At 55.5% G+C, this 23,343-nt stretch overlaps 1 protein-coding gene and 3 non-coding genes across 12 annotated transcripts; all 4 read left to right on the forward strand.

Moving 5' to 3' along the window:
• Positions 1-358: 358 nt before the first annotated feature.
• On the forward strand, positions 359-22,711 carry TRPV2 (transient receptor potential cation channel subfamily V member 2). Of its 9 annotated transcripts, none has more exons than XR_007123387.1 (21): positions 359-803; positions 2,322-2,627; positions 4,079-4,212; positions 5,800-6,093; positions 7,437-7,735; positions 10,157-10,330; positions 10,718-10,873; positions 11,493-11,588; positions 12,463-12,533; positions 12,891-13,056; positions 14,105-14,171; positions 14,279-14,619; positions 15,522-15,649; positions 16,586-16,665; positions 18,338-18,515; positions 19,928-20,287; positions 20,507-20,608; positions 20,812-20,863; positions 21,371-21,462; positions 21,939-22,041; positions 22,274-22,711. XR_007123387.1 is itself a non-coding variant. In XM_047707362.1 (15 exons), exons 2-15 carry the CDS (start codon positions 2,428-2,430, stop codon positions 18,430-18,432), a joined length of 2,301 nt encoding a protein of 766 aa, XP_047563318.1. In that variant the 5' UTR covers positions 359-803; positions 2,322-2,427; the 3' UTR covers positions 18,433-18,541. The 9 variants fall into 9 exon arrangements, 1 of the variants encoding a protein (XP_047563318.1); XR_007123389.1 differs by having other exon boundaries at positions 20,507-20,585; XR_007123388.1 differs by having other exon boundaries at positions 20,510-20,608.
• Positions 20,665-20,735, forward strand: LOC125088247 (small nucleolar RNA SNORD49). The gene has a single exon (XR_007123644.1). It is a non-coding gene; the product is annotated as a small nucleolar RNA SNORD49 (small nucleolar RNA).
• LOC125088246 (small nucleolar RNA SNORD49) lies at positions 21,214-21,283 on the forward strand. Its single transcript, XR_007123643.1, has one exon. It is a non-coding gene; the product is annotated as a small nucleolar RNA SNORD49 (small nucleolar RNA).
• Positions 22,131-22,202, forward strand: LOC125088260 (small nucleolar RNA SNORD65). The gene has a single exon (XR_007123656.1). It is a non-coding gene; the product is annotated as a small nucleolar RNA SNORD65 (small nucleolar RNA).
• Positions 22,712-23,343: the final 632 nt, after the last annotated feature.

Genomic DNA, 23,343 nt, shown 5'->3' on the forward strand with positions numbered 1-23,343 from the left:
CTACCAGGGAGTGGCCCGGAGTTATGATTTCGGCATTACCTGGGGGCTTCCCTGTCGGCCCCTGCTGGTTGGTGCTGGAAGCGCCTTTCACGAAAGGAAGTGTGCCACTGACAGGCCCCCAACCCCCCACCCCGGCTGGGGGGCTGGGGGAAAGCCCCGGCAGGTGGGAAAATCCCCGCAAACTGCTAGCTGGTTGGGTCGTGTGCTGGGCTGCGTCTCTCCTGTCCCCGGGGCCCGTCCGCATTAGTTCTATCTGCCCCGTGATGGGTTCCACCAGTTCCCAGTCTGAGCCACATGGCCCCTGGAAGCCCTGTGGTGGGGCGCGGAAGGAGGTAGACATCAGCACCATGGGGCAAGAACCCCCCACTCCATGCCGGCTCCCACCGGAGGCAAGGCCCCAGCACCCAAGGGTTGCCTCTGGTTGCCCCACCCCCACCGGGGCCCTCCTTGGCTAGACAGTGGAGGTGGGGAGGCGGGGCGTGTCTCCCGAGAGCAGGGTGTGGCCAGTGGTGCAGATGGTCACTCACTGATGGCCCTCCTGTCCCGACCCGGGAGAGATCCCCCTACCCCACACCGTGCCGGCGGGCCGGGTGGGCTGAGGGTGCGGAGACCCAGAGACCCCGAGACCGCAGCCCACCGGCGGAGCTCAGAGCAAGCTTGGGGAGGTGCTGCGGCTCCGGGCTGTCAGCGCCCGCCACCCTCCCGGCTTCACTTCCTCCAGCAGCCCCTGCAGCCCCGGAGGCCCGGGATCCCAGCGGTCCGCGGCCCCGGACGCCGAGCCCTAGCCTCGGCCGCCCTGCCAGGTAAGTCGGTGGGCGATCCGGGCACATCTGGGGAGGGGGCGGCCTTGACCCAACAGTGACTGATCAGGGCAGCGAAGCCGGAGGGCGGGGGCTCCCTGCTTCTTCAGCCCCGAGCCAGGGTCTTCGAGGGGCTCCGGCTTCCACCTGGACTGCCGGACCCCTTCCTCCCGCCCGGTGAGGGTCAAGCCCCCAGGATGGGGGCGGGGGCTGAACAGGTAGCTGTTGCTGTTGACTCTTGGCAATGGTGAGCTGGGGGGCTTCCGGGGAGGCAGACTGGGGGGCGGGGGAGATGGTTAGGGACACACGCCAGCTAAACGGTGTGTGGCTTGGGGAGGATGCCCCAGATTGGACAGAAAGATGGTGGCTCACGTTGAAGTAAAAAACCAAAACCAAAAACTAATTAACAACAACAAAAAATACCCTGCATGTGGAGGCAGTCAGCCAGATCCCGGCCTCCCCAGCTTCTGTGGGAAAATGCCTCCCCCACCCCCACCTCCAGGTCCCTGAGGGCTGTGGGAGCCTGAAGCTGGATGGGACACACCCCAAGCCCTGCCACCATCCACCCTCTCTACTTCTGGCCTTTCTTTTCCTTTCCCATGCTCTTCTCTGCTCCCTGCCCCCTTCTCCCACCCAGCTGTCCCCCCACCCACCGCTCGCTCTTATTCCTTCTTCCTGCTCCTACCCACTGGCGGGCACATAGTCTTCCCCCTAACTTCACCCCCCACCGGGGCCCCACGCCTTGCCATGCGATGGGAACTCTGGTTTCCATTCTCCTGTGAAGAGATGTCAAAGCCCTGAGCCCCATCTAGGACCTGAGGTGGGCTTGTCTGTCAGGGGGAGCTTGGGCCTCCAGCGAGGGGTCTCCCTCCCCACTCTGAAGCCCCCACAGACCCAAAAGCACAGAGAGAGGTGGCATTTGATGCCTTCAGAGATGAGTCAGACTGAAAACTGGGATGGGCCCCAAGAGATACTGAGAACTGAAGAAGACCGTCATGGTAGCATGCTGTCTGTGGTTTTGGACCAGGGTCTGCCAACAGCTGACCACCTTGAGAAAGTCACTTCCCCTTTCCGGGCCTTAGTTGTCCTGGTAGCAAAATAAGAGGTTTAGCAGACTGGTTTTCCAACCGTTTCTGTGGCAAGAGGTTGAACGACCCGCCTCTAGCCTACAACGGCACTCTTACCTGCTGTGAGTATTGGCCACTGGACAAGATGTGATGTAGAGAAAGGTTCATGCTATGAACTCGAGAGTTTGTTTTCCTGGATCAGCAGCTGTGGTCTCTCAGATCCCAGGAAGTCCCGGAGGGACAGTCAGGGACAATCTCAACCCTTCCCATGGGACTGCATCAAGAGGCAGACCTGTTGGGTCCCTGTTCTTCCCATGTTCCAAGCTTACACCAGGGGCCTCCTTCTCTCTCCTCACCCTCTGCCTGCCTCCCTCACGGCTCATTCCCTGTCCCATTGGGCTGACTCGGTGGGTGGGTCTACTTGGACTCAGCTTCTAAACTTCTCTTTTTGTAGGCCTCAGCTGGACCTCCTATCCCTACCCAGGCTGGGAAGAAGAAGGGGCTTCTGACAGCTCTGTCACCAAGGTTTGAGCCGGACAGAGCAGCCTCCTCGCCCTAGGATGGCCTCGCCCTCCAGCCCTCCGGCATTCAGGCTCCAGACATGGGATGGAGACCAAGAAGATGGCAGTGAGGCGGACAGAGGAAAGCCTGGCCACGGGGATGGGCCACCCCCCATGGAGTCACCTTTCCAGGGGGAGGACCGGAAGTCCTCCCCTCAGATCAAAGTGAACCTCAAATACCGCAAACCAGCAGGTGTCAGGTGAGGCAGCAAACGGGGGTGGGACTCGGGGCGGGGGACGCTCACCTCTAGTGGAGGACCCTGAGTCAGATTTGGTGGCCTGGCCCAGCCCCAGTGCCCCTTCGGGTATGTGTGTGGTTTGCCCGGTCTCTCCCCTCAGTGTGAAGTCCGATGCATGAGGCTGACAAGGCAGGACTCCGTCAGGAAAGCCCCTTCCTCCATCCTTGTGCCCGAGATGGGGCACCAGCCCTTGGCTGCCCAGCCCGGAGACTGCCCCCGCCCCCATCACTGGTGTTGGAAGGCCACGGTCAGATTCAGACCAGGCCAGGAGAGGATGTGCGTGAGGCTTCTGGGAGCTGGGGAGCCTCCCTGACAGGCAGAATAGGCCCCTCACTGCTGTCTGTGCTCTCGCTGGGCTGCCCTACCCCAAGACGGTGATGCCACCCTGTGACAGGAAGTGTTTTGTCCAAATGGCCAATTCCCCCAGCCAGACTGCCCATAGGGCTCCCTAGTCACCCGCATGGTCCTCTTGGTCATGGTGTGGCCACGTGGCCTGCTGGGGAGATGAGGGTGTGTCTGGCCAGGCCAGGCGGACACCCAACTTCCTGCCATGGAGGAGACAGGGCCTGGCTCTCTCAGTCACACAGCTATAGCTTTAACACATGACTGAGCCCAACAATCCCCCATTCATCAGAGTCACCAAAGCCTTCCTTGGTGAAGCCAGGACCTGAGACTCTCCAGGGAATCAAAGAGCCCCCCACCTTTGTTTGTCCCTTCATATCTGCTGACCATGGTTCCAGGAGCCCCCAGCATGGGGGGCATCCCCAGGATGGGTCCCCCCGCTCCTTTCCCCTTCCCTGTCACCAGAAGCTTCTAAATGCTAAAGAGTTATAGCATTTCCCCAAAATGTGGCTTCTCAGTCAAACTCTGGTGAGCATCTGATAGTTTTCAGCGCTGGGCCCCCATGTCTTTGAGAAACCTCTGTCTGCCTAGCCTAGACTCTGCCTGGAGGTTAGCAGTCAGGGTCTGGAGTTAGTTAGACACCCCCCCCCCCCATGTGAGCCCGTTCTGCACATGTGGTCCCATCCCGACCGGGGGTCCAGGTCAAGGGCATGACACGTTCTTGTACTGAAATCCTCCCTCTGGGATCAGGAGCCTGTTGTGAAATCATCAAGTCAACCAGCAAATGATAAGCACCTGATACTGAGACCAGACTCCATTTGCTCTGCCTGGAGTCACAGGTGCCCGGGGCTAGTGCCCCAATCAGACGGACAGGCCCGTCTCCCTTTCTCGGGTCTCTCAGTGAGTCCTTGGTCTGCCCTGGGAGGAAGAGCTCCTCAGAAAGGCTCCCCCCGGGGCTCATGAGCCTGCAAGGTGCACACAGGACTCCATGAAAGGGCTCCCCGGGTTGGGGGCTTCCTGAAGGGGCCATGGTTCTTCCATAGCATCAGACACAAGTCACATCCCCACAGCCAGCCGGACCCAAACCGCTTTGACCGTGATCAGCTCTTCAGCGCAGTTGCCCGGGGTGTCCCCAAGGATCTGGCTGGGTTACCAGAGTACCTGTCCCGAACCAGCAAGTACCTCACCGACCAAGAGTACACAGGTAGGTCTGCCCTGCGGGCCAGAGCCCCTGCGCCCTGACCGCTGTGCTGAGACTTGGCAGACGGGTTGGCCTTGACCTTGGTCAAGAGCCAAGGGGCAGTTCTCAGCAGCCCTCCAGCCCGAATGCCTCATTTTGGTCATGGCTGTGCCTCCCACGTCCACCCACCCCACGGGCTCCTGGCCTACCTCTGCCGTCCTCAGCCCATTTCACTGGCCAAATGGATACTCACAGGCTTCCATGGTGCATTGTTTTCTTTTTCTTTTCTTTTTGTATAACAGCGTTGTTGAGGTGTAATACACATACCATACACTTAACCCATCTCAGAACATTTTTTGCCCCAGATTGAAGTATCTTGATCGTTCAGTCTGGTTAGAAAAACAAGATTTGTGTATTCTAGAAGATTCAGGTAGTAATGGCATGTGTAAAGCTGAGGGTAAAACAGAAGGACATCCCAGATCCCCGTTAATGATTTGGCATCTATCTTTTCAAAGCGTTTAAATATATTAGGTACATACTTATGTGATGGGTCTTGCCATGTGCTACATTTCGTACTTTCTTTTTTTTTTTTTTTTAAAGATTTTATTTATTTCACAGAGATCACAAGTCGGCAGAGAGGCAGACGGGGGGGTGGGCGCGGGAAGCAGGCTCTCTGCCAAGCGGAGAGCCCAACTCGGGGCTCAATCCCAGGACCTGGGATCATGACCTGAGCCAAAAGCAGAGGCTCAACCCACTGAGCCACCCAGGTGCCTCCATCTCGTACCTTCCACTTCAGTACACAGACCTCTAAGTCAGTCACTTTGTCAGCCACAGAGGTTTCTGTTGTGTACGTTTACCACAGTTTAGCTAACGAATTCCTTAATGATGGCCATTTAAGGTTGTGTGTCGTTTTTGGCCTCCACATACTCTGTGCCAGGCCCTCTGGGTACTAAAAATTCTGTATGTAATTCCATTGGGCCCTTAGAACAACCCTGGAATAGTCCCATTTTACAGTCAGGAAAACTGAGGTTAAGAAAGGCCATGTGACCTCCCCAAGGAGACAGAGCCGTTAAGGGGTAGAGCCACCTAACGTTGCTCTGAATGGTCTTTTGTAGACCATATTGCACATACAACAAATTTATGTCTTAGAAACTTATCCTTGAGGCAGAAATTACAGTCATATCTGTCGGTATTTTATTTATTTATTTATTTATTTATTTATTTATTTTTAAAGATTTTCTTTATTTATTTGACAGACAGAGAAAGAGAGTGAGAGAGGGAACACAAGCAGGGGGAGTGGGAGAGGGAGAAGCAGGTTTCCTGCTGAGCAGGGAGCCTGATACGAGGCTCGATCCCGCCACCTTGGCTGAGATCGTGACCTGAGCAAAAGGCAGATGCTTAACGATTGAACCACCCAGGTGCCCCCTATTGGTATTTTAATACCTGTTGGCTCAAGACTTACTGACCTTGCCGCATGGCTCTGCTCCCACCAGTCATGTGTGACAATCATTTTTTATCCCCCTGCGTGAGCTTGCTGTGCAGGCTCGTGGGCAGCCGAGCCACTCCCCACCTGAGCACTCTAGTGCCCCTTCCCCTCCCCTTCTCCCACAGAGGGCTCCACGGGCAAGACGTGCCTGATGAAGGCCGTGTTGAACCTTCGGGATGGAGCCAACGCCTGCATCCTGCCATTGCTCCAGATCGACCGGGACTCTGGCAATCCCCAGCCCCTGGTCAATGCCCAATGCACGGATGAGTACTACCGAGGCCACAGCGCCCTGCACATTGCCATCGAGAAGAGGAGCCTGCAGTGTGTGCAGCTCTTGGTGGAGAATGGGGCCAATGTGCATGCCCGGGCCTGCGGCCACTTCTTCCAGAAAAAGAGCCAGGGGACTTGCTTCTACTTTGGTGAGGAGCCTTTCTTGGATAAATTGAGGGGCAGAGGGGATTAAGGCCCTGTCTAAGGTCACATGGGTAATGGGTGGCAGAGCTGTCTGACCCCAAGGGTTCATACTTCTAATCACTGGGCTGCCTGCAAAAGCAGTTTGTCTTAGGAGATATTTTAGCCTTGTCTGGGCAAGGAAGCTCCCCACACATCCACACCCAGACCCGGGGGAGGGGAAGGGGCTGGCAAAACTCGTGTGTGGGAAACCTGACCAGACAGGGTTATTTTATTTGTAAAGATTTTATTTATTTTTATTTGAGAGAGACAGTGAGAGAGAGCATGAGAGGGTAGAAGGTCAGAGGGAGAAGCAGACTCCCCATGGAGCTGAGAACCCAATGCGGGACTCGATCCTGGGACTCCGGGATCATGACGTGAGCAGAAGGCAGCTGCCCAACAACTGGGCCACCCAGGCGCCCTGTATTTTAATTTTTTTTTTAAGATTTTATCTATTTATTTGACATAGAGAGAGAGATCACACGTAGGCAGAGAGGCAGACAGAGAGAGGGGGAAGCAGGCTCCCTGCTGAGTAGAGAGCCCTGAGATCATGACCTGGGCTGAAGGCAGCGGCTTAACCCACTGAGCCATCCAGGCGCCCCCTTGTATTTTAATTTTAAAGATTTTTTTTTTAGATTTTTTAAATTTCTTTATTTGACAGACAGAGATCACAAGCAGGCAGAGAAGCAGGCGGAGAGAGAGAGGAAGGGAAGCAGGCTCCCCGCTGAGCAGAGAGCCCGATGCGGCGCTCGATCCCAGGACCCTGAGACCATGACCTGAGACGAAGGCAGAGGCTTAACCCACTGAGCCACCCAGGCGCCCCTTAATTTTAAAAAGATTTATTCATTTTAGAGAGAGTGAGCGAGTGAGCATGGCGGGGGAGGGGCAAAAGGATAGGGAGAGAGAGTCTTTAGCACACTCCACAGTGAATGTGGAGCCCGGCCCGAGGCTCCATCTCACGACCCTGGGATCACCACCTGAGCCAAAAGCTTAGCTGACTGCACCACTAGGCTTTCCATGTTCTGCTCCTTTAGATGGTAAAGAGTTATGGTCGCCACTCCCTTGGGTCAAGAGCTGGACAGGGTCGCCTTCACCAGTGGAAAAGGCACAGCTGCCCTCCACGGTGTCTGGGACCATCTTCCCTCATAGTACAGACCTGGGAGGGCCTGGGATCCCAAGGCAGCATTCCCTCCTCTCCTGTGGATAGTGGTCTCTCCTGAAGGAGGTCTGGCCTTCTGTCCTAGGAGCATGAGGAGTAGGCAGGTGGAAGCTGGGAGGCCTGAGGCTCAAGCTGCCTCCCCTTGGCCCCCAGGCGAGCTGCCACTCTCCCTGGCCGCGTGCACCAACCAGTGGGAGGTGGTGACCTATCTGCTAAAAAACGAGCATCAGCCCGCCAGCCTGCAGGCCACCGACTCCCTCGGCAACACGGTGCTGCATGCCTTGGTCATGATCGCAGACAACTCAACCGAGAACAGCGCCCTGGTGATCAACATGTATGACAGGCTTCTCCGCGAGGGGGCCCATCTCTGCCCCACAGTGCAGCTCGAGGACATCCCCAACCTGCAGGGACTCACACCCCTGAAGCTGGCTGCCAAGGAGGGCAAAATCGAGGTGAGTACCTAGCTAGCCCCCATTCCTTCCCCACCTTTCCAGGAAGCAACAGGACTTATTCTGAATTCCTGCAGAAAGAGCCAGGGGTGGTCTTCTACATAGATCACTGGTCTCCCCACTTTTTTTTTTTTAAGATTTGATTGATTTATTTGAGAGAGGAAGACAATGCACACAAGAGGGAGAAGGAGAAGCAGGGAACCCCACACAGGGCTCGATCCCGGGACCCTGAGATCATGACCTGACCCGAAGGCAGACATTTAACCGACTGAACCATCCAGGCATCCCAGGGTCCCCACTTTTTGATTTAACTCTCCTGGTACTAAGAACATGTCCAACACACACCTCTAATATATGTGTGTTTATTGATGAATTATGTATGAACTACTGAACTGATAAATTACGTTATAAAACACTGGGATTTTTAAGTCATTTGGGTTTCTCGATGAGGAGACAGTCTTTTGATATTCTTTGCCTCTTGTATGATTAGATTTGCTATTAGGTTTTCTGCATAGTGATTGGTAAGTGTCCTTCATAATGAATGCATTAGCATTTTGTTTTCTATAACAGCTGCAAATGTTTCTTCTGGTTTGTTAGTAAAAACATTTTTTTTTCTTTTTTAAAGATTTATTTATTTAAGAAAAAGAGAGCAGCGGGGAGGGGCAGAGGGAGAGGGAGAGAGAGAATCTCAAGCAGATTCCTTGCTGCTGCTGAACACAGAGCCAGAAGCAGGGCTTGATCCCAGGACCCTGAGATCATGACCCAAGCTGAAACCAAAAGCCGGCCACTTAACCAACTGAGCCACCCAGGCACCCCATAAAAGCATTTCTTTTCTTTTCTTTTTTTAAAGATTTTATTTATTTATTTGTCAGAGAGATAGAGAGAGTACAGGGAGGCAGAGAGGCAGGCAGAGGGAGAAGCAGGCTCCCCATGGAGCAAGAAGCCCGATGTGGGACTCGATCCCAGGATGCTGGGATCATGACCTGAGCCGAAGGGAGCAGCTCAACCGACTGAGCCACCCAGGTGCCCCATAAAAGCATTTCTTTTGGGATTTTTGCCCTGCAGAATTTTTTCATTTTCCTATATATACACAATTCTAATTATCTTTTCCTTTAGAATTCCTTGGTTTTGGTACTGTTTAATACCTTCTATAAGGCTGTGTATGTGTGTGTGTGTGTGTATATATATATATATATATATATATACATGTATATATATAAAAGCTTGTGTGTGTCCGTATACATATATATTCTGTATCCATATTTTCCTCCAGACTTTGCAGTTTTATTTTTAATGCCTAAAACTGATTTGTCTGGAAGTTATTTTGGTATAAAAAGGAAGCATGACTCAGCTCTACTTTTTTTTCAAATGACAACGAGAAGGTTGTCTGAGCCTAATTATCAGCGGGGCTTCACGGTGGGCAACCTGTTCCTTTTACACAGGGCCCCATGCTTCAAACACAGGCCTTTTTAACGGTTAAGATTAAAAAAACATAAATGGGAGTTTTACCATTTTATTCCCCAAGGTTTCTGGGGAACCTAGGTTCCAAAGGGAACCTCCCTTTGTTGTCCAGAGGCATGGCTGGGTGGCCTTTCCTTTCCCCATTCCTCATTTGTAAAACCAAGTTGCTTTTCTATCTCTCTCTTTTTTTTAAAGATTTTTATTTATTTATTTGAGAAAGAGAAAATGAGCAAGGGGGAGGGGCAGAGGGAAAGGGAGAAGCAGACTCCTCGTTGAACAGGGAGCCTGATGCGGGACTCAATCCCAGGACCCTGAGATCATCACTTGAGCCAAACTCAGATGTCCAGCCGACTGAGCCATCGAGGTGCCTAGCTTCTTCTTCTTCTTTTTTAAGTAATCTCTACACCCAGCATGGGGCTCGAACTCATGACCCGAGATCAAAGGCCAACTTTGATCACCAACTTTGCTTTGATCACCAGTTTGCTTCACCAACTGAGTCAGCCAGGCACGCCAAAACCAAATTGCTTCTTAACCTGTTCAACTTAGGGATGCTTTCTAGTATGTTGGAAGCTCTGAGCTCTGACCACAGAAGTGTACACATCTGTGTAGCTCATATCTCAGGGGGCCTCCCGGAGCCCTGGGCTGGTGGTCCCTCTGCCAGTAGGGGGTCCAGGAAAGAGGCCTCGGGACAGGAGTGGGGAAGGAAGAGCCAGGTTCCCTGAGACCTGGACATATGTGAGTGGACGGGAGTGTTTATATCATGGCTGAGCATGTGGGATGTGTGAGCAATCATACGCACAAGGACCCGTGTGTCCGGGTGTGTGCATGTGTCTCTGTGCAGCTCTGCAGGTGGTGGGCAGCTCTGCGGGGTGCTGTTTCCCAGCCACCCTTTCTCCCTACCCAAGGTCAGTGCTAGGAGGTAGCCATGCAGGCCAAGCTCATGTGCCCCCATCCCCACTGCAGATTTTCAGGCACATCTTGCAGCGGGAGTTCCCAGAGCCGTGCCAGTCACTTTCCCGTAAGTTTACGGAGTGGTGCTACGGGCCAGTCCGGGTGTCATTGTATGACCTGGCCTCTGTGGACAGCTGGGAGGAGAACTCAGTGCTGGAGATCATCGCCTTTCATTGCAGAAGCCCGGTGAGCCCAGGGGGGCAGGGGTGTGCATAAGGAGACCTGGCCCAGCTCCCTGCAAGGTCCACACGTCAGGGCTGCCCGCGGGACCAAAGCTGCCCTGGGACTGTGCCAGTAGGGATGTGGCCCCCCCGGCCCATGATCCTTCCACACCCCAGTCCCACCTGACCTGTGCGGAGCAGACCGGAGGCCTGGGGGCAACCACGGGCGGCCTGTTGACTAGCCCCTGCTTGGGGCTGGAGGATGAGGCGCTCCGTCAACCCATAGCCATGTGGGTGGGGTGGAGGTCGGTGGGGAGGGCTCATTTGCCCCCCCACCCCACCTCCATTTCCCTCAGCCCTTGCATTGAGCCTGACCTGAGCCTGACCCTTGCTCTCGCATTCCCATCCCCAGGACCGGCACCGAATGGTGATTTTAGAGCCACTGAACAAGCTGTTGCAGGCGAAGTGGGATCTGCTAATCCCCAAATTCTTCTTCAACTTCCTGTGTTACTTGATCTACATGGTCCTCTTCACCTTGGTTGCCTACCACCAGCCGGCCCTGGAGAAGGCAAGGCCCTGGAGGGGCACATTTTGGGGAAGGCCTCCTGGGAGCGACCCTGGAGGATGATGGTGGAGGGTGGGGTGGCCAGCCCTGTCTGCAGATCCTCACACCGAGGCTGTGACGGCTTGAGTGATAAGCCCGAGCTCGGCCTCAGAGGATAACGGTATGGAAGCCCGCACCGTGGGGAAAACAAGGATACTGGCCCAGGGCTCGCCATACGGGAGACGGTATTCTAAGGAAGTGACTTGTGTTAACTGATTTAATCATTGCTCACAACAACCCTCTGAGGTGACAGCTGTTACCATCTCCAGTTTACAGTTGAGGGAAGGGACGCACAGAGAGGTGAAGTAACTTACCCAGGGTCACACAGGCTGTAAGTGCGGGGGTTGGGATTTGAACCTGGGCAGTCTGGCGCCAGACCCCACCCTCAAAACCACATCAGTGTGTCTCTATGACAGGCTAGAATCCGGGGTGGGGGTGGGGGTCCTGCTGCTGAGCCCGTGCTCCTTGTGCTGCTCTGTGTGGTCTCTCCACAGCTCATGCTCAGATCCGGCCCTCAGCTGAGAGTCTCCCTGTTGGCAGGGGACTCCAGGCCCCAGGTCCTACCAGACTGTCTCCTCCGCAGGCCTTCTTCCCCCAGGAAGTGACTGCTGGAGACTCCCTGCTGCTGTTTGGCCACATCCTGATTCTGCTTGGGGGCGTCTATATCCTCGTGGGCCAGGTGAGGGCTCTTCCCATCACCCCCTCCGCCCCCATCCCATGACCCGAAACTCTATGGGCTCCCAGACCACCCAGAAGCAAATGTAGAATTCCCACCAGGAGGGGCCTTCCAGGGAGTTAACCACAATCCCTTCATTTCCTGAAAACCACAGAAACCGAATCCTCTACCCAGCCCCGCCCCTACCAGCCTCAGGGCAGCTGAGGGCCTTGGGTTCTGGGGCTGGCACCTCCCTGCTGCGCTTTCTGGGGTGCCTGTGGGGTAGCACATGGCCTCTGTGATTCCTCGGGCCCTGCCAACTCTGCTCCCCAAAGAACACGGCTGGAAGCTCCCGCCCCCAGGTCCCTTGGCTGGGCCGTTCCTTCCTCACGTGGGAACCACAGACAGGATGAGGCAGGCAGGCTCAGGTCGACTCCCCTAGCAGGGCCTTTTGAGGAGAAACTGAGCCTCAGAGTGGGAAGTAGTTGGGGACCAGATCCAGGTGGGCTGGCATCCAGGGGGGTCCCTGCGAGACCGGGGGAGGGGAGGAGAGGGAGCTCTTCCGCTCACCAGGAGTAGTGAGCCAGTTCTTCATCAGGATCCATGGGGAGCTCAGAGGCCCCTGGTGTTGTCTGGGAGTCTGTGGGGAGGGGGGGGACACATTCTGGAAACAGGCTTCAAAGCTCTCTTAGGGGTCAGCAGGATTTATGAGTTCCACACTCCCCCCCACCCAGAGTCCAAGAGGCTGCTTGAGCCCCTGAGGTCGCAGAGCCAGGCCCACAGGCAGGGGGCACAGTGGGGAGCCCGGGCTAAGACCCCCCAGTGGGGCAGCAGGGCTGCTCGGTGCTCGGTGGCCTGGGGAGCAAACTTCACACGCCCTGTGCCCCTTCTCCCACAGCTGTGGTATTTCTGGAGGCGCCGTCTCTTCATCTGGATCTCCTTCGTGGACAGCTACTTTGAGCTGCTGTTGTACGTGGGTCCTCCCTCCCCTCCCCTGTCTCAGGCCCCGGAGAGGCTGGTGTGGCAGAAGGGCTCCTGGCTGGCTTGAGAGGAGGGGACCCGGCATCAGGGAGTGCCAGGGGCCCGGGACTAAAGTGCAGGCTGTCTGGCCTGGGGCTCCAGTGCCCTCCCGCTCCCATCCCTGAGAGTTCCCCGTACTGAGTGCTCGCTCTGCACCTGATGGGGTCCGGTCCCAGACAGACGGAGGCCTTCCCATCCATCAGGAGGTGGCGGGAGAGGCAGCGGTGGTCAGCGCTGGCCAGTGGGGGTCAGGGGGAGCCTTGCCAGGGGTCAGCCTGCAAACTGACCCAGATTCTCCCTGCACAGCCTGGTCCAGGCCCTGCTCACGGTGCTGTCCCAGGTGCTGTGCTTCCTGGCCATAGAGTGGTACCTGCCTCTGCTTGTGTCCTCGCTGGTGCTGGGCTGGCTCAACCTGCTTTACTATACACGTGGCTTGCAACACACGGGCATCTACAGTGTCATGATCCAGAAGGTGAGAGATGGGGGTGGCCCCGGAGTAGCCTGACCAGGCAAAGCTGGGCACCACCCTCCAGCAGGGCTCCTCTGGGCCTCATCGGACAGGTGCTCTCCTCCACGGCTCACCTGGCCAGGCGCTCTCGGAGTGCAAGCCGGAGCATGAGTGTGCAGGCACCTGCCCTCAGGGGTCAGTACTCTGCACGGGTAAGCAGACACATGATCCCCGGGGAGGACGTGCATCTTTGCACAGCCCAGGGGCAGACACGGTGCACAGGAGCTCGTCTGCATGCCTGTGTCCTGGAACATCTGGGCCCGTGGACTTTTATGCATCCATTTACGTAATCAGCAAAAGTTTGGGATGTGTGCCCTGTGGGCCAGGCCCTGTTCTAAGCATTGGAATATGCTCCTTTGGTCGCTAACAAAATGGGTAACTCGTCAGCCCTGCTGCAGGGCACATTGTGGTAGGGGAAGTGAAAACACTCAGAGAGACAGATGAGAAGATTACATATTGCTCTATGGTTTTGGGGGGTTTTTTTGAGAAAGACACTGAGTGGGAGGGGGCAGAGGGAGAGAGAGAATCTTAAGCAGACTGGGGGCTCGATCTCATGACCCTGAGATGAAATCCAGAGTTGGACACCTAACTGACTGAGCCGCCCAGGCACCCCTGATTAGATATCTTTTTTATTTTTTTAAAATTATTTATTTATTTATTTGACAGAGAGAGAGAGAGAGAGAGAGAGAGAGAGATCACAGGTAGGCAGAGAGGCAGGCAGAGAGACAGGGGGAAGCAGGCTCCCTGCTGAGCAGAGAGCCCGATTCAGGGCTCAATCCCAGGACCCTGAGATCATGGACCGGAGCCAAAGGCAGAGGCTTAACCCACTGAGCCACCCAGGCGCCCCCCGATTAGGTTTCTTTAAAGACTTGTCTACTCCATGTGGCTCCTCGAGGCCTTGTGTATGCACACCTTTGTGCATGTGGGTGGTGTGGGCCGCGGCAGGGGTCAGGGGTCGGGCCCGAAGGCCTAGCCCCCCGCCCTGACTCCTGGATGCACGCGTGTGTTCTAGGTCATCCTGCGGGACCTGCTCCGCTTCCTGCTCGTCTATTTAGTCTTCCTTTTCGGCTTTGCTGTAGGTAAAGGCGCCCCTCTAGTCCCTGCCCAGCCCTTGCCTCGTCCGTATGCCCTGGAGGCTGCCCCTGGCCTCCCCAGGCTGAGGATCCCCACTTCCTCCCTCCTGCAGCCCTGGTGAGCCTGAGCCGGGAAGCCCAGGACCCCAGGGGCTCCAGGGGCCCCAATGCCACGGAGGCAGCAGCACAGCCTGGGGCAGGAGGGACGGAGGAGGAGGGCATCTCCACCCCATACGGCGGCATCCTGGACGCTTCCTTGGAGCTGTTCAAGTTCACGATCGGCATGGGTGAGCTGGCCTTCCAGGACCAGCTGCGCTTCCGCGGGGTCGTGCTCCTGCTGCTGCTGGCCTATGTGCTGCTCACCTACATCCTGCTGCTCAACATGCTCATCGCCCTCATGAGCGAGACCGTCAACAGTGTCGCCTCTGACAGCTGGAGCATCTGGAAGCTGCAGGTGCTGAGGGCGGCTCCCCTCCCCGACGGCCTGTGGTCTGGGCCCCCCTCACCCATGCTTTCCTTCCGGGGGCTGTTGTGAGGATCGAGAAAGCTCACAGATCTAGAGCCCTTGGGATGGTGCCTGGCACCTAGTGGGGGCTCCATGTGTTAATCAGGATTGTGATCTTGATCACGATCAAGGACTTCTCGAGAGCCTACCGTGAGGCTCGGCTCGGTTCTACATGCGAACCACACGGCAGAGAACGAGATCAAATCCTTGCCCTCATGTAGCTCACCTTCTGTGTTTCTCATACCGTTGGTGGGGTCGGCTTGGTGGGTGAGGCAGGACTTGCAGTCCTGGGACGGGCCAGTCTGCGGGAGTCAGGGCGCAGAGGCCCCTGTAGTTGGGGGCTGATGTGACACCTGCCTAACTTGAAAGCAGTAGCTGCTTCTTCTCCAGAGAAGGGTGGGGGTGCGGGCGGGCAGTTGGTACTCCGAGAGCCTTGCTGGGAAGCTGGACTCTTACTGATTCACCGTTGACCTTGGGCAAGCCCCTTACTTCTCTGAGCCAGCGTCCTCACCCACAAGTTCCATGCCCCACCTAATTCCCTCCTGTGCCAGGGGGCAGACTCCGTGTGGGCAGAGCAGACAAGCTCCTGTACCTCGTGGTGTGGAATTCTGGAATCTGTAACTCTCCAAGTCATTGTTGAGCATGCATTATGGGCTGACTTCCCGACACCTGTCCACCTGCAAGTGTGGAAACTGAGATTGGGGGAGGGGGTCCTGAGGGGGCTTCCATCCCTCAGGTAATCAAATGTTGGAGCTAGACTCATATCCACCTGTGTAGCAGACCTGGGGTTATACTGTCAAGTGCTATGAGGTATCCTCCTGGCTACTGTCTCACGTGTCCTTTGTCCGCAGAAAGCCATCTCTGTCCTGGAGATGGAGAATGGCTACTGGTGGTGCAGGAGAAAGAAGCAGCAGGCCGGTGTGAAGCTGACCATTGGCACCAGGCCGGATGGCAGCCCCGATGAGCGCTGGTGCTTCAGGTGAGGGAAGGAGGCAGGTGAGGGGCAGGCGGCCTGGGGCCTTACTGCCCCATGATCCTTGGAGGCTGCCGTGGGGCAGGCCAGCCTTACTCTTTATTTATTTATTTATTTTAATTTGACAGACAGAGATCACATGTAGGCAGAGAGGCAGGCAGAGAGAGAGGGGGAAGCAGGCGCCCCTGCCGAGCAGAGAGCCTGATGCGGGGCTCGATCCCAGGACCCTGAGATCAAAACCGGAGCCAAAGGCAGAGGCTTAACCCACAAGCCACCCAAGTGCCCCCAGCCTTACTCTTTTTTAAAATTTTTTTCTTTAGTAATCTCTGTACCCAGTGTGGGGCTCGAACTCATGACTGGGAGATCAAGAGTCACATGCTCTTCTGACTGGTGCCCCCAGCCTTACTCTCTCTTTTATTTTTCTTCAGCCGTACCCTCTTAAAAGCCAGGGGACAGCTGCCAGGAGTCAGGTCTGGTGGGAAAGGCAGGGCCTAGGAGCACCAGGCACTCTGCCCCAGGCAGGCGAGGTCAGGGATGCTGGATCTCAGAGGCCCAGGCCCGCCACTTACCGCCTGTCAGGCTGTTCCTGACCTATTCCGTGGCCTGAAATGGGAAACAGTTAGGAGGCCAGGAAGCCAGAGGGACCCTCAGGTTACAGCACATTAGCCTTGCCCCGGCTGGTCTGCCTGCCGACTCTCCTAGCTTGACCACAGAGGCGACAACCCTCCCATGGAAAACAAAGTCTTCCACGGGAGAGAGAGCCTGGTGGCAACTGGACAGCGGGATGGTGGGTGGCTCAGTGTCTGGGGAGAAGGGGTGGCCAAAGCCCATCCTCCTCCCAGTCCCCGTGTCTACCCTGTGTCTCCGCGCGCCCCTCTCCTGGGGCGGAGCGTGTGGCACAGGTGGCTTCCAGGAGCCTCAAAGCTGCTCTGTGGTCCTCAGGGTGGAGGAGGTGAACTGGGCCTCGTGGGAGCAGACACTGCCGTCCCTTTGTGAGGAGCCCTCAGGGCCAGACGTCCCTGGTGAGTAGCGGCGGTGGCCGGAGTCCTGCCCTGGAGAGAGAGAGACAGAGAGAGTCTGCTCGGCTACTCAGCCATGGAGAGTCTAGGCCAGGACCTCCCTCGTGTCCAAGGCTTACCCCACTAAGGAGCACTTTCCACCTTTCCTCTCCACTCCCACCTCCTTACTGGCCTGTTTCAGGCGGTCACCTGGGAGACACTCTGAGGCTGTTGGTGCTTCCCCCCTCCAGCCCTAAACCTGCCCACACCTCCTGCCTCTGGGCCTATTCAGCGGGCCCTCCAGCGCCAGCCCTGGGCTGAGCCTGGGGACCCAGCCGGGGAGCAGGTTAGAGAAGGCCCCCTACCTATCCCGCAGCTTCGGGGGCATCTCCCAGAGCCCCCACTGATAGGCCAGGCTTGTTGATCCCCAGCTTTCCCCAGCTACAGGAGCCCCCAGCCCCCACAGCCCTGAGAAGTCACTTCTGGTGCTTTTCCCCCACTGTCGTGGCCTGCGTCCTGTCCATTCTAGTGTGGGGACAGTCCCTCCTATCTCTACCCTAGGCCTGTTCTGAGGCTTAATTTTCTTCACAGTATGTCCTTTCTGGAATCTCAGTAGCTCCCACTTCAAACCATCCCCACGACAGCACCTGCATCACCTCTGACCCCTGCGTAGCAGGGACTCCTCCAGACTCTGGCTCCAAAGCCTGCTGGTCTCCCAGGCTCCTGGGTCCCTAGTGACCAGATGACCATGGCCCTCACAAAGCCACAGGTTTTCTGCCTGCCCTCTTTTTGTCTCCCTTCCTCTGAGTCCTACCACTCTGTCACTTTAATGCTGAGACTCTGAAAGTCACCTTGCCCCTCATCTTGCCCCAAGAATTCCACACCCCAATCCCATACCCACCGCCAGCTGGAGCTTCCAACTGGAAATTCCCAATAGGAAAGACTGTGGGGTTATCCTACCAGGTAGTGTGTGTGCAATCCCACACCTCCTCACCCAGGCAGGAGGCCTTGAAGATCTCTGTTCAATGTCCCCCTCCCAGGCAGCCACTCACCCCTCTGCCCCCACCCCTCATTTCTCCCCCTTCTGCACCACTGCTGGGCTCAGGGCTGCACCCTCTCCTTTAGACAAGTCTTTCTGCTCTGGGCTTCTCTCTCTGAGGCAGACAGAAACTACACGAGGCCCACACTCCATGCCTCCCACTGCCAGGAAGGACTGACTCCTCAGTGCGGAGGTGAAGATCCAGTGCTATAATCCTGCCCATTTCCAACACCTCCCTCCATGCAACAGCTGGTCCCTCTATGGTGCTCCCTGTTCTTTGCTTTCCCTGGGTCTCTGTGGAAGTGTCATTCCCGTTCTCTGGGTGTCCAAATCTGCTGTCTTCCTTACAGCTTGGGTTCCCTCAAAGCTCCCTGAACACCTACTTCTCACTTCCCTCCAGCTCTTCAGCAAGTCTCAGGTGTCCTGGTTTCTACCACAAGGAATGTTGAACTTCTGGGAGGAAGCCCCCAACTGGCACCAAGCTGGGGTTCAGGAAATGCTTATGGAAGGGGGAGGTAGAGAGAGGGATTGTTGGGGACTTCGGGATTACCCGCTGTACACAGAGTATGTGCTTTCATGGCTGTGGCCGCCTCCTGTTTGTCCTCCTGGGGACACAGCCCAAGGGCCAAGCCACAGTGCTCTCCATCCTATTTACAGGCACCTTGAAGTATCCAGCCCCAGCCTCCCAAGTAGAGGAGGACACTGCCTCGGAGGAAGATCAGCTGCCACTCCAGCTCTTAAAGTCCCAGTAATGGCCCAGATTCGGGACAGAGTCAGGGGACCTTCCCAGCCCTACCTGGTGGCTCTGGGCCTCCAGGGAACTTCGGTAGCAAATGTAAATAAATATTTTCTCATCACTAACTCTCCTGGAAACATTATTTAAGTGAAGTTCATGGGCTCTTGGGCTGGTTGACAATCTGCACGTCTTGGTGAGCATTTCTCTGTCTGGGGCTGGGCTACTCTCAGCCTCAATCAGGCACAGGGGACCCTTCCCTGCTGGCGCCCAGCCTCAGGATGGTCCTTTTCTTGGGTGCTGTGCCCGCTGTCATGACAGATATGCGGTGATAGACACAGGAAACACAGCCACCACTCCTTCCTCTCCCATAGCTTCCGGACATCCCTTAAAGCCACCTCCAAGATCTCTCTCAAAGCTTTTGAGCTCCATGGCTTCCTTCAGGCCCTGGATTATTAGCTTCTTTCTCTTCTGGGCTGCCTGCTCAGTTCCTACCCCTCCAAGCTGTACTGCAGGGCAGGCAGAGGGGCCTTCCTAAGATGGAAGAGAAAGAGAAACATCTTAGGGTGTTTCTGTGCCCTGAAGGCTTAAGAGGCTCCTTCAATGCCCACAGGATGCCCTAGCTGGCCTCCCCAAGTCCTCCACGGTTTTGACCCCGAATTTCCAGACACCTCTTCCCCGATACCCTTGCTGCCCCCCCATGCTCTCCTTAGGACCTTTACCAAATTCTTCAGGCAGACCGAGGAACCCGTTTATTTAACCCCCTGACTTGGCTTTTGCTGGAAGCCCCCGCCCCACCATTAAAATCCTTAAAATTCTGGGGCACCTGGGTGGCTCAGTGGGTTAAGCCGCTGCCTTCGGCTCGGGTCATGATCTCAGGGTCCTTGGATCGAACCCCGCATCGGGCTCTCTGCTCAGCAGGGAGCCTGCTTCCTCCTCTCTCTCTGCCTGCCTCTCTGCCTGCTTGTGATCTCTCTCTGTCAAATAAATAAAATCTTTAAAAAAAAAAAATAAAATAAAATCCTTAAAATTCTAAGACCAGAAAGTTGTCTCGTGATAGCTTTTCCAGTTTTCTCGTCCGGACGAACTGCTCTTCCTCAGAGTAATAAGCGTTTATAAAATGCGATTGCACTGAATGGCTTTTAAGTGGCAGAGGCCGGAGCATGTGCAAAGGCTGAAACGAAAGCATTCGTGGAGTGGGAGAGGTTTCCATCGCTCGTGGGTTGGGGAACGGATGCAGGAGTCCTAAGGAATCAGGAAAGAAGGGGCGGAGGGGATGGAAGCGGTTTCAGCTAAGACAAGTCTGCTCGCTCCTTAGAGGTCATTCTCAAGGGGAGTGATGCGAGCTGTCGGCGCGCAGGCGTTCTGAAAGGCTCCGCGGATATTCGGCAATGGCCGTGGGGAGAGAGCAGACAGGCAGCCCGAAGAATGAGAAGCAGCTACTATTTTATGAATGCTTGTAGCCTGCCAAGGCTCCGCAGGGTTTCAAGCGTGGTATGTCATGTGATCCTCAGAACAGCCTCTGCGGTGCCGACAGCTTCATTTACCACACGAGCCATCGGAAGCTCACACAGGCTGAGAAACGTCCTCCAAACCGCGGAGCTAAAGAGATACGCTCCAGCCCCCGCGCATGCCCCCTGAACACCCCGGGCGCCGCAGGACCCAGAATTCCCGGGGACGTGGAAGAGACCATAGGCTCTAACGGAGGGGGGTGTCCCCGGGTGGTGAGGCGGAGTCTGCATCGTGAAATGGGCTGGAGGTTCCCGTGAGTCTCTGCCAGTATTACCCTCCCTTCTGTGAAGAATGGAATATTCCGACTCCTTAAAGGCCCAGGCCGCAAAAGAGACGATCTTTTCCGTACGGTGAAAATGGAGGTGAGTGGTGTGTGTGATTGGGCCTAGTAGCTGGCGGCGAGGGCGAAGGAGCTAAAGGTTTCTTAATTTCTGAGAAGTTGTTTTCGGGAAGCTTCTGTGGGGGGGCGCAGGGTGGCTCCCTATGGCGCGTCTCCGGGTTTCGGGGCGGGCGCGGCGGTTGGGGAGAGTCAGGCAGGGCTGCCAGGGACTGAGGCTCAAGGCCCGCGCGCTTGTTTCCAGCAGGGCCTCTGCCGCCGTCGACTCCGGAGCCCGAGGTCCCCGAAGGCCGGTTCCCTGCTCCCCGGACGGGGCGTGGGAGGTGCGCCAACCCGGGAGGACTGGGTAAGCGCGGCCCGGGGGAGCGTGGGGCATGGGACATCGAGGAGGGCTTGCCCGACGGTGCTGATGATCCTGGGGTTAGGAAGTGCCGTCAGAAGCGATAATTGACGACTCTGATGCCTGTCTGACCGTGGTCGCGGAAGCCTCAACGGTCGGGTTGAACAGCACTACGTGCCCTTAATGCCTGTCGCCCTCCCGTGTTCCAGGTGGCACATCCCTTGCAGCGCCTTCAGGCCGGGAGCGGTCTCCCACCCGGAGGTAGGACCCAGTGTGGGCAGGACTTACGCCAACCCCTCACGTCGCTTTTCCGTGTTCGTTGGTCTGAGTGCACCGGCATTGGCTGCCCCTTCAGGGTTGATGAATTGGGCAGTAATTGTGCCCCTCTGCACTGCACACGTAGCCTGGCGCTTGGAGTGGCAATGGCAGGGCGCGGCTGCTGACCCTGAGCTGTTCTACCGCAGCCATCGCCAGAGGTGAATTCCGTTAAAATGCTTGGTTTAAAGCGGCCAGTGCCCCCCCCCCCACCGTGGTTCCTCAAGCAATCAGGGCTGAGTTCTAGGTCCCGTTCAGGTGTCCGGAGCGGTGCTGGGGAGCAGGGAGGTGTTGACTGCTCTGATGAAATCATCTATAGGAAGTGCCGTCAGAAGCGATAACTGACGATAACGTTCCTGGCTGACTGCGGTCAACAAGTCCTGCCCACCTGCTGCCGCCCTGGAGTAAGTTGGTCTGGTTGGGACAGTGACCTTTTCTCGTCTGTTCACCCAGGTTGCACATGAGTGCTGCGGGGTCACCGGTGTGTGATCAGATCGAGACCAGCTGCTGAGTGTTTGAGGGAGGAGCAGTGGCCTGCCGTTAAGGTAAGCTTCGGTCTGTGGAACAGTTTGCATGGCCGGCCGTTAGATGAGGTGACCTCCCGGTTAGGTCAGGTAGTGGCACTTTTATCCAGCTAACCTAATAACCTTGTATTACTGTAGCCCTTGACCTTCATTGAGCGTATCCTGGAGATACAGATACGGTTCATGGTGGCAGTGGAGCAGAGGGCAGAGGAAAGCCGGGAGTTTCTGCTGTCCCAGTTGCCTGTCTACTGAGATGTAGTTTTCCTCGGTCCCTGGAGATGACCGCGTAGGTGTGTGGGGTTAAAATGATGGGATGAAATGAGGTTGCAACACCCAGAAAAGCCAGTTAGGACTTACAGACTTCACATGGCTTCATGAACGAAAAAACACCTCCAGTGGGTTCTTAAGGGCTGCCATTAGGATGGGCTGGAATTTGTAGTTGAGGCTCTCATGAGCAAAACTCTTTCCTCTGCCTTTGTTACCTGCTGCCTGACTAGGGATGCCTCGGTTCATTCCCCTCTGGGTTTTGTGTGCTGAAGAACGGTGATCGCGGTGTGGAGTTTGAAAGCTGGTGGCGGCTGCAGCTCAGCCCAAGGAGAGGTAAGCTTCCCAGGACAAGGACCCCTCCCCCGTGGTAGAATGAATAAACGGCTAGTGTTGTTAAAAGAGATTCTCAGAAAAAGGATATCAAATGATGAAATCACCCAAAATAGCTGGAATTACCGGCAGATTGTGTAGTGGTGAATGTATGGTTTCTGAAGATACCTTTTTTACACTGTGAATAACTGTTAGTTGGAGCAGGAAGTGAGACTGATACTTAGTTTCTTTGCAGGCCGTCTTTGCAGAGAATGGTCAGCCATGCTGCAGCAGTTCAGGGTCCTGTGGTCACCATCAGTTCGGACTGAAAACCTAGGCTTCAACAGTTGGTGTGGAAACCGTGCTTACCTTGTGCTGAGATGCGGAGTCTGTTCTCTTAAAAGTGAACCAACTCTTTTTGGCTCTTAATCTTAAAAGCAGAGCCAACAAGTGTGTTTGGCAAACTGTAGGGTAAGCACTGTTGGTGTCATTGAATTCTTGAGTTTTCTAGTAATGTACTATAAATACTGTATTTTTATCTTTCCTACCCAGAGAGCTTCTATAGTTTTAAATATTGTATGAATTTGTTCTGTTGGGTAAGGGTCTGAGTTCTTTAAGATGCAAACATAGTTCTTCCTGAAACTGATACTTATGTGCAATTACCACAAACTGCAATAAAGGATGGTCTTTAGTACTGGTTTTTAAAAACATGTATTTGAAGAAAAAGTGGTCACTGCTGTCACATTAGCAGTCATGGTTTTAGCACTTGTCACCTTCTCCAAGGTCAGCCTAAGCTGTTTCCCCTCTAACAACTTCAGACTTGGAGGGTAAAAGTTCCAAAGCACTTTAGGCTGTGTCCTTTTGCATAGCTGCCTACCTCCCGAAGCTCTGCACTGTGCTTTGCCCAAACACCTGGGCAGTGGCAGGCAGGGTCCCCATAGTGTGGCTTTATACCTAGCCCGTCTTGGTGCCTTCCTGAATTGGGATCTCACCTACCTGTCACTGGGCTAGAGGCCTGACAGGCCATGCTTCTCAACTGTCTGCCGTTTGCCTGTGCTCTGCTCACCACCATGGGCATCTGTAAATTTCTCAGGTTAAAAAAAAGGTTGGTCTCCAGTATCCCTGGACTTCAAGTCTTTTCCTTGGTTTTAGGGCTTAATGTGCCTAGAAGGGATTTTTAGCTGGTAGTATTAAGGGGGAGATGTGAGAACCATTCAAGGAACCCCCAGTTCATCCTCATCTCCTGGCTGTCTTGCTGGGAGGCACTAGATCTGCCAAGAGTTGTTAAGTCTGAGCTCATTTTCATGGTCTTGAGTTTTTTATTAG

This window comes from Lutra lutra, chromosome 16 (genome assembly GCF_902655055.1).
Source record: "Lutra lutra chromosome 16, mLutLut1.2, whole genome shotgun sequence".
In the NCBI taxonomy this organism is placed as follows: domain Eukaryota; kingdom Metazoa; phylum Chordata; class Mammalia; order Carnivora; family Mustelidae; genus Lutra; species Lutra lutra.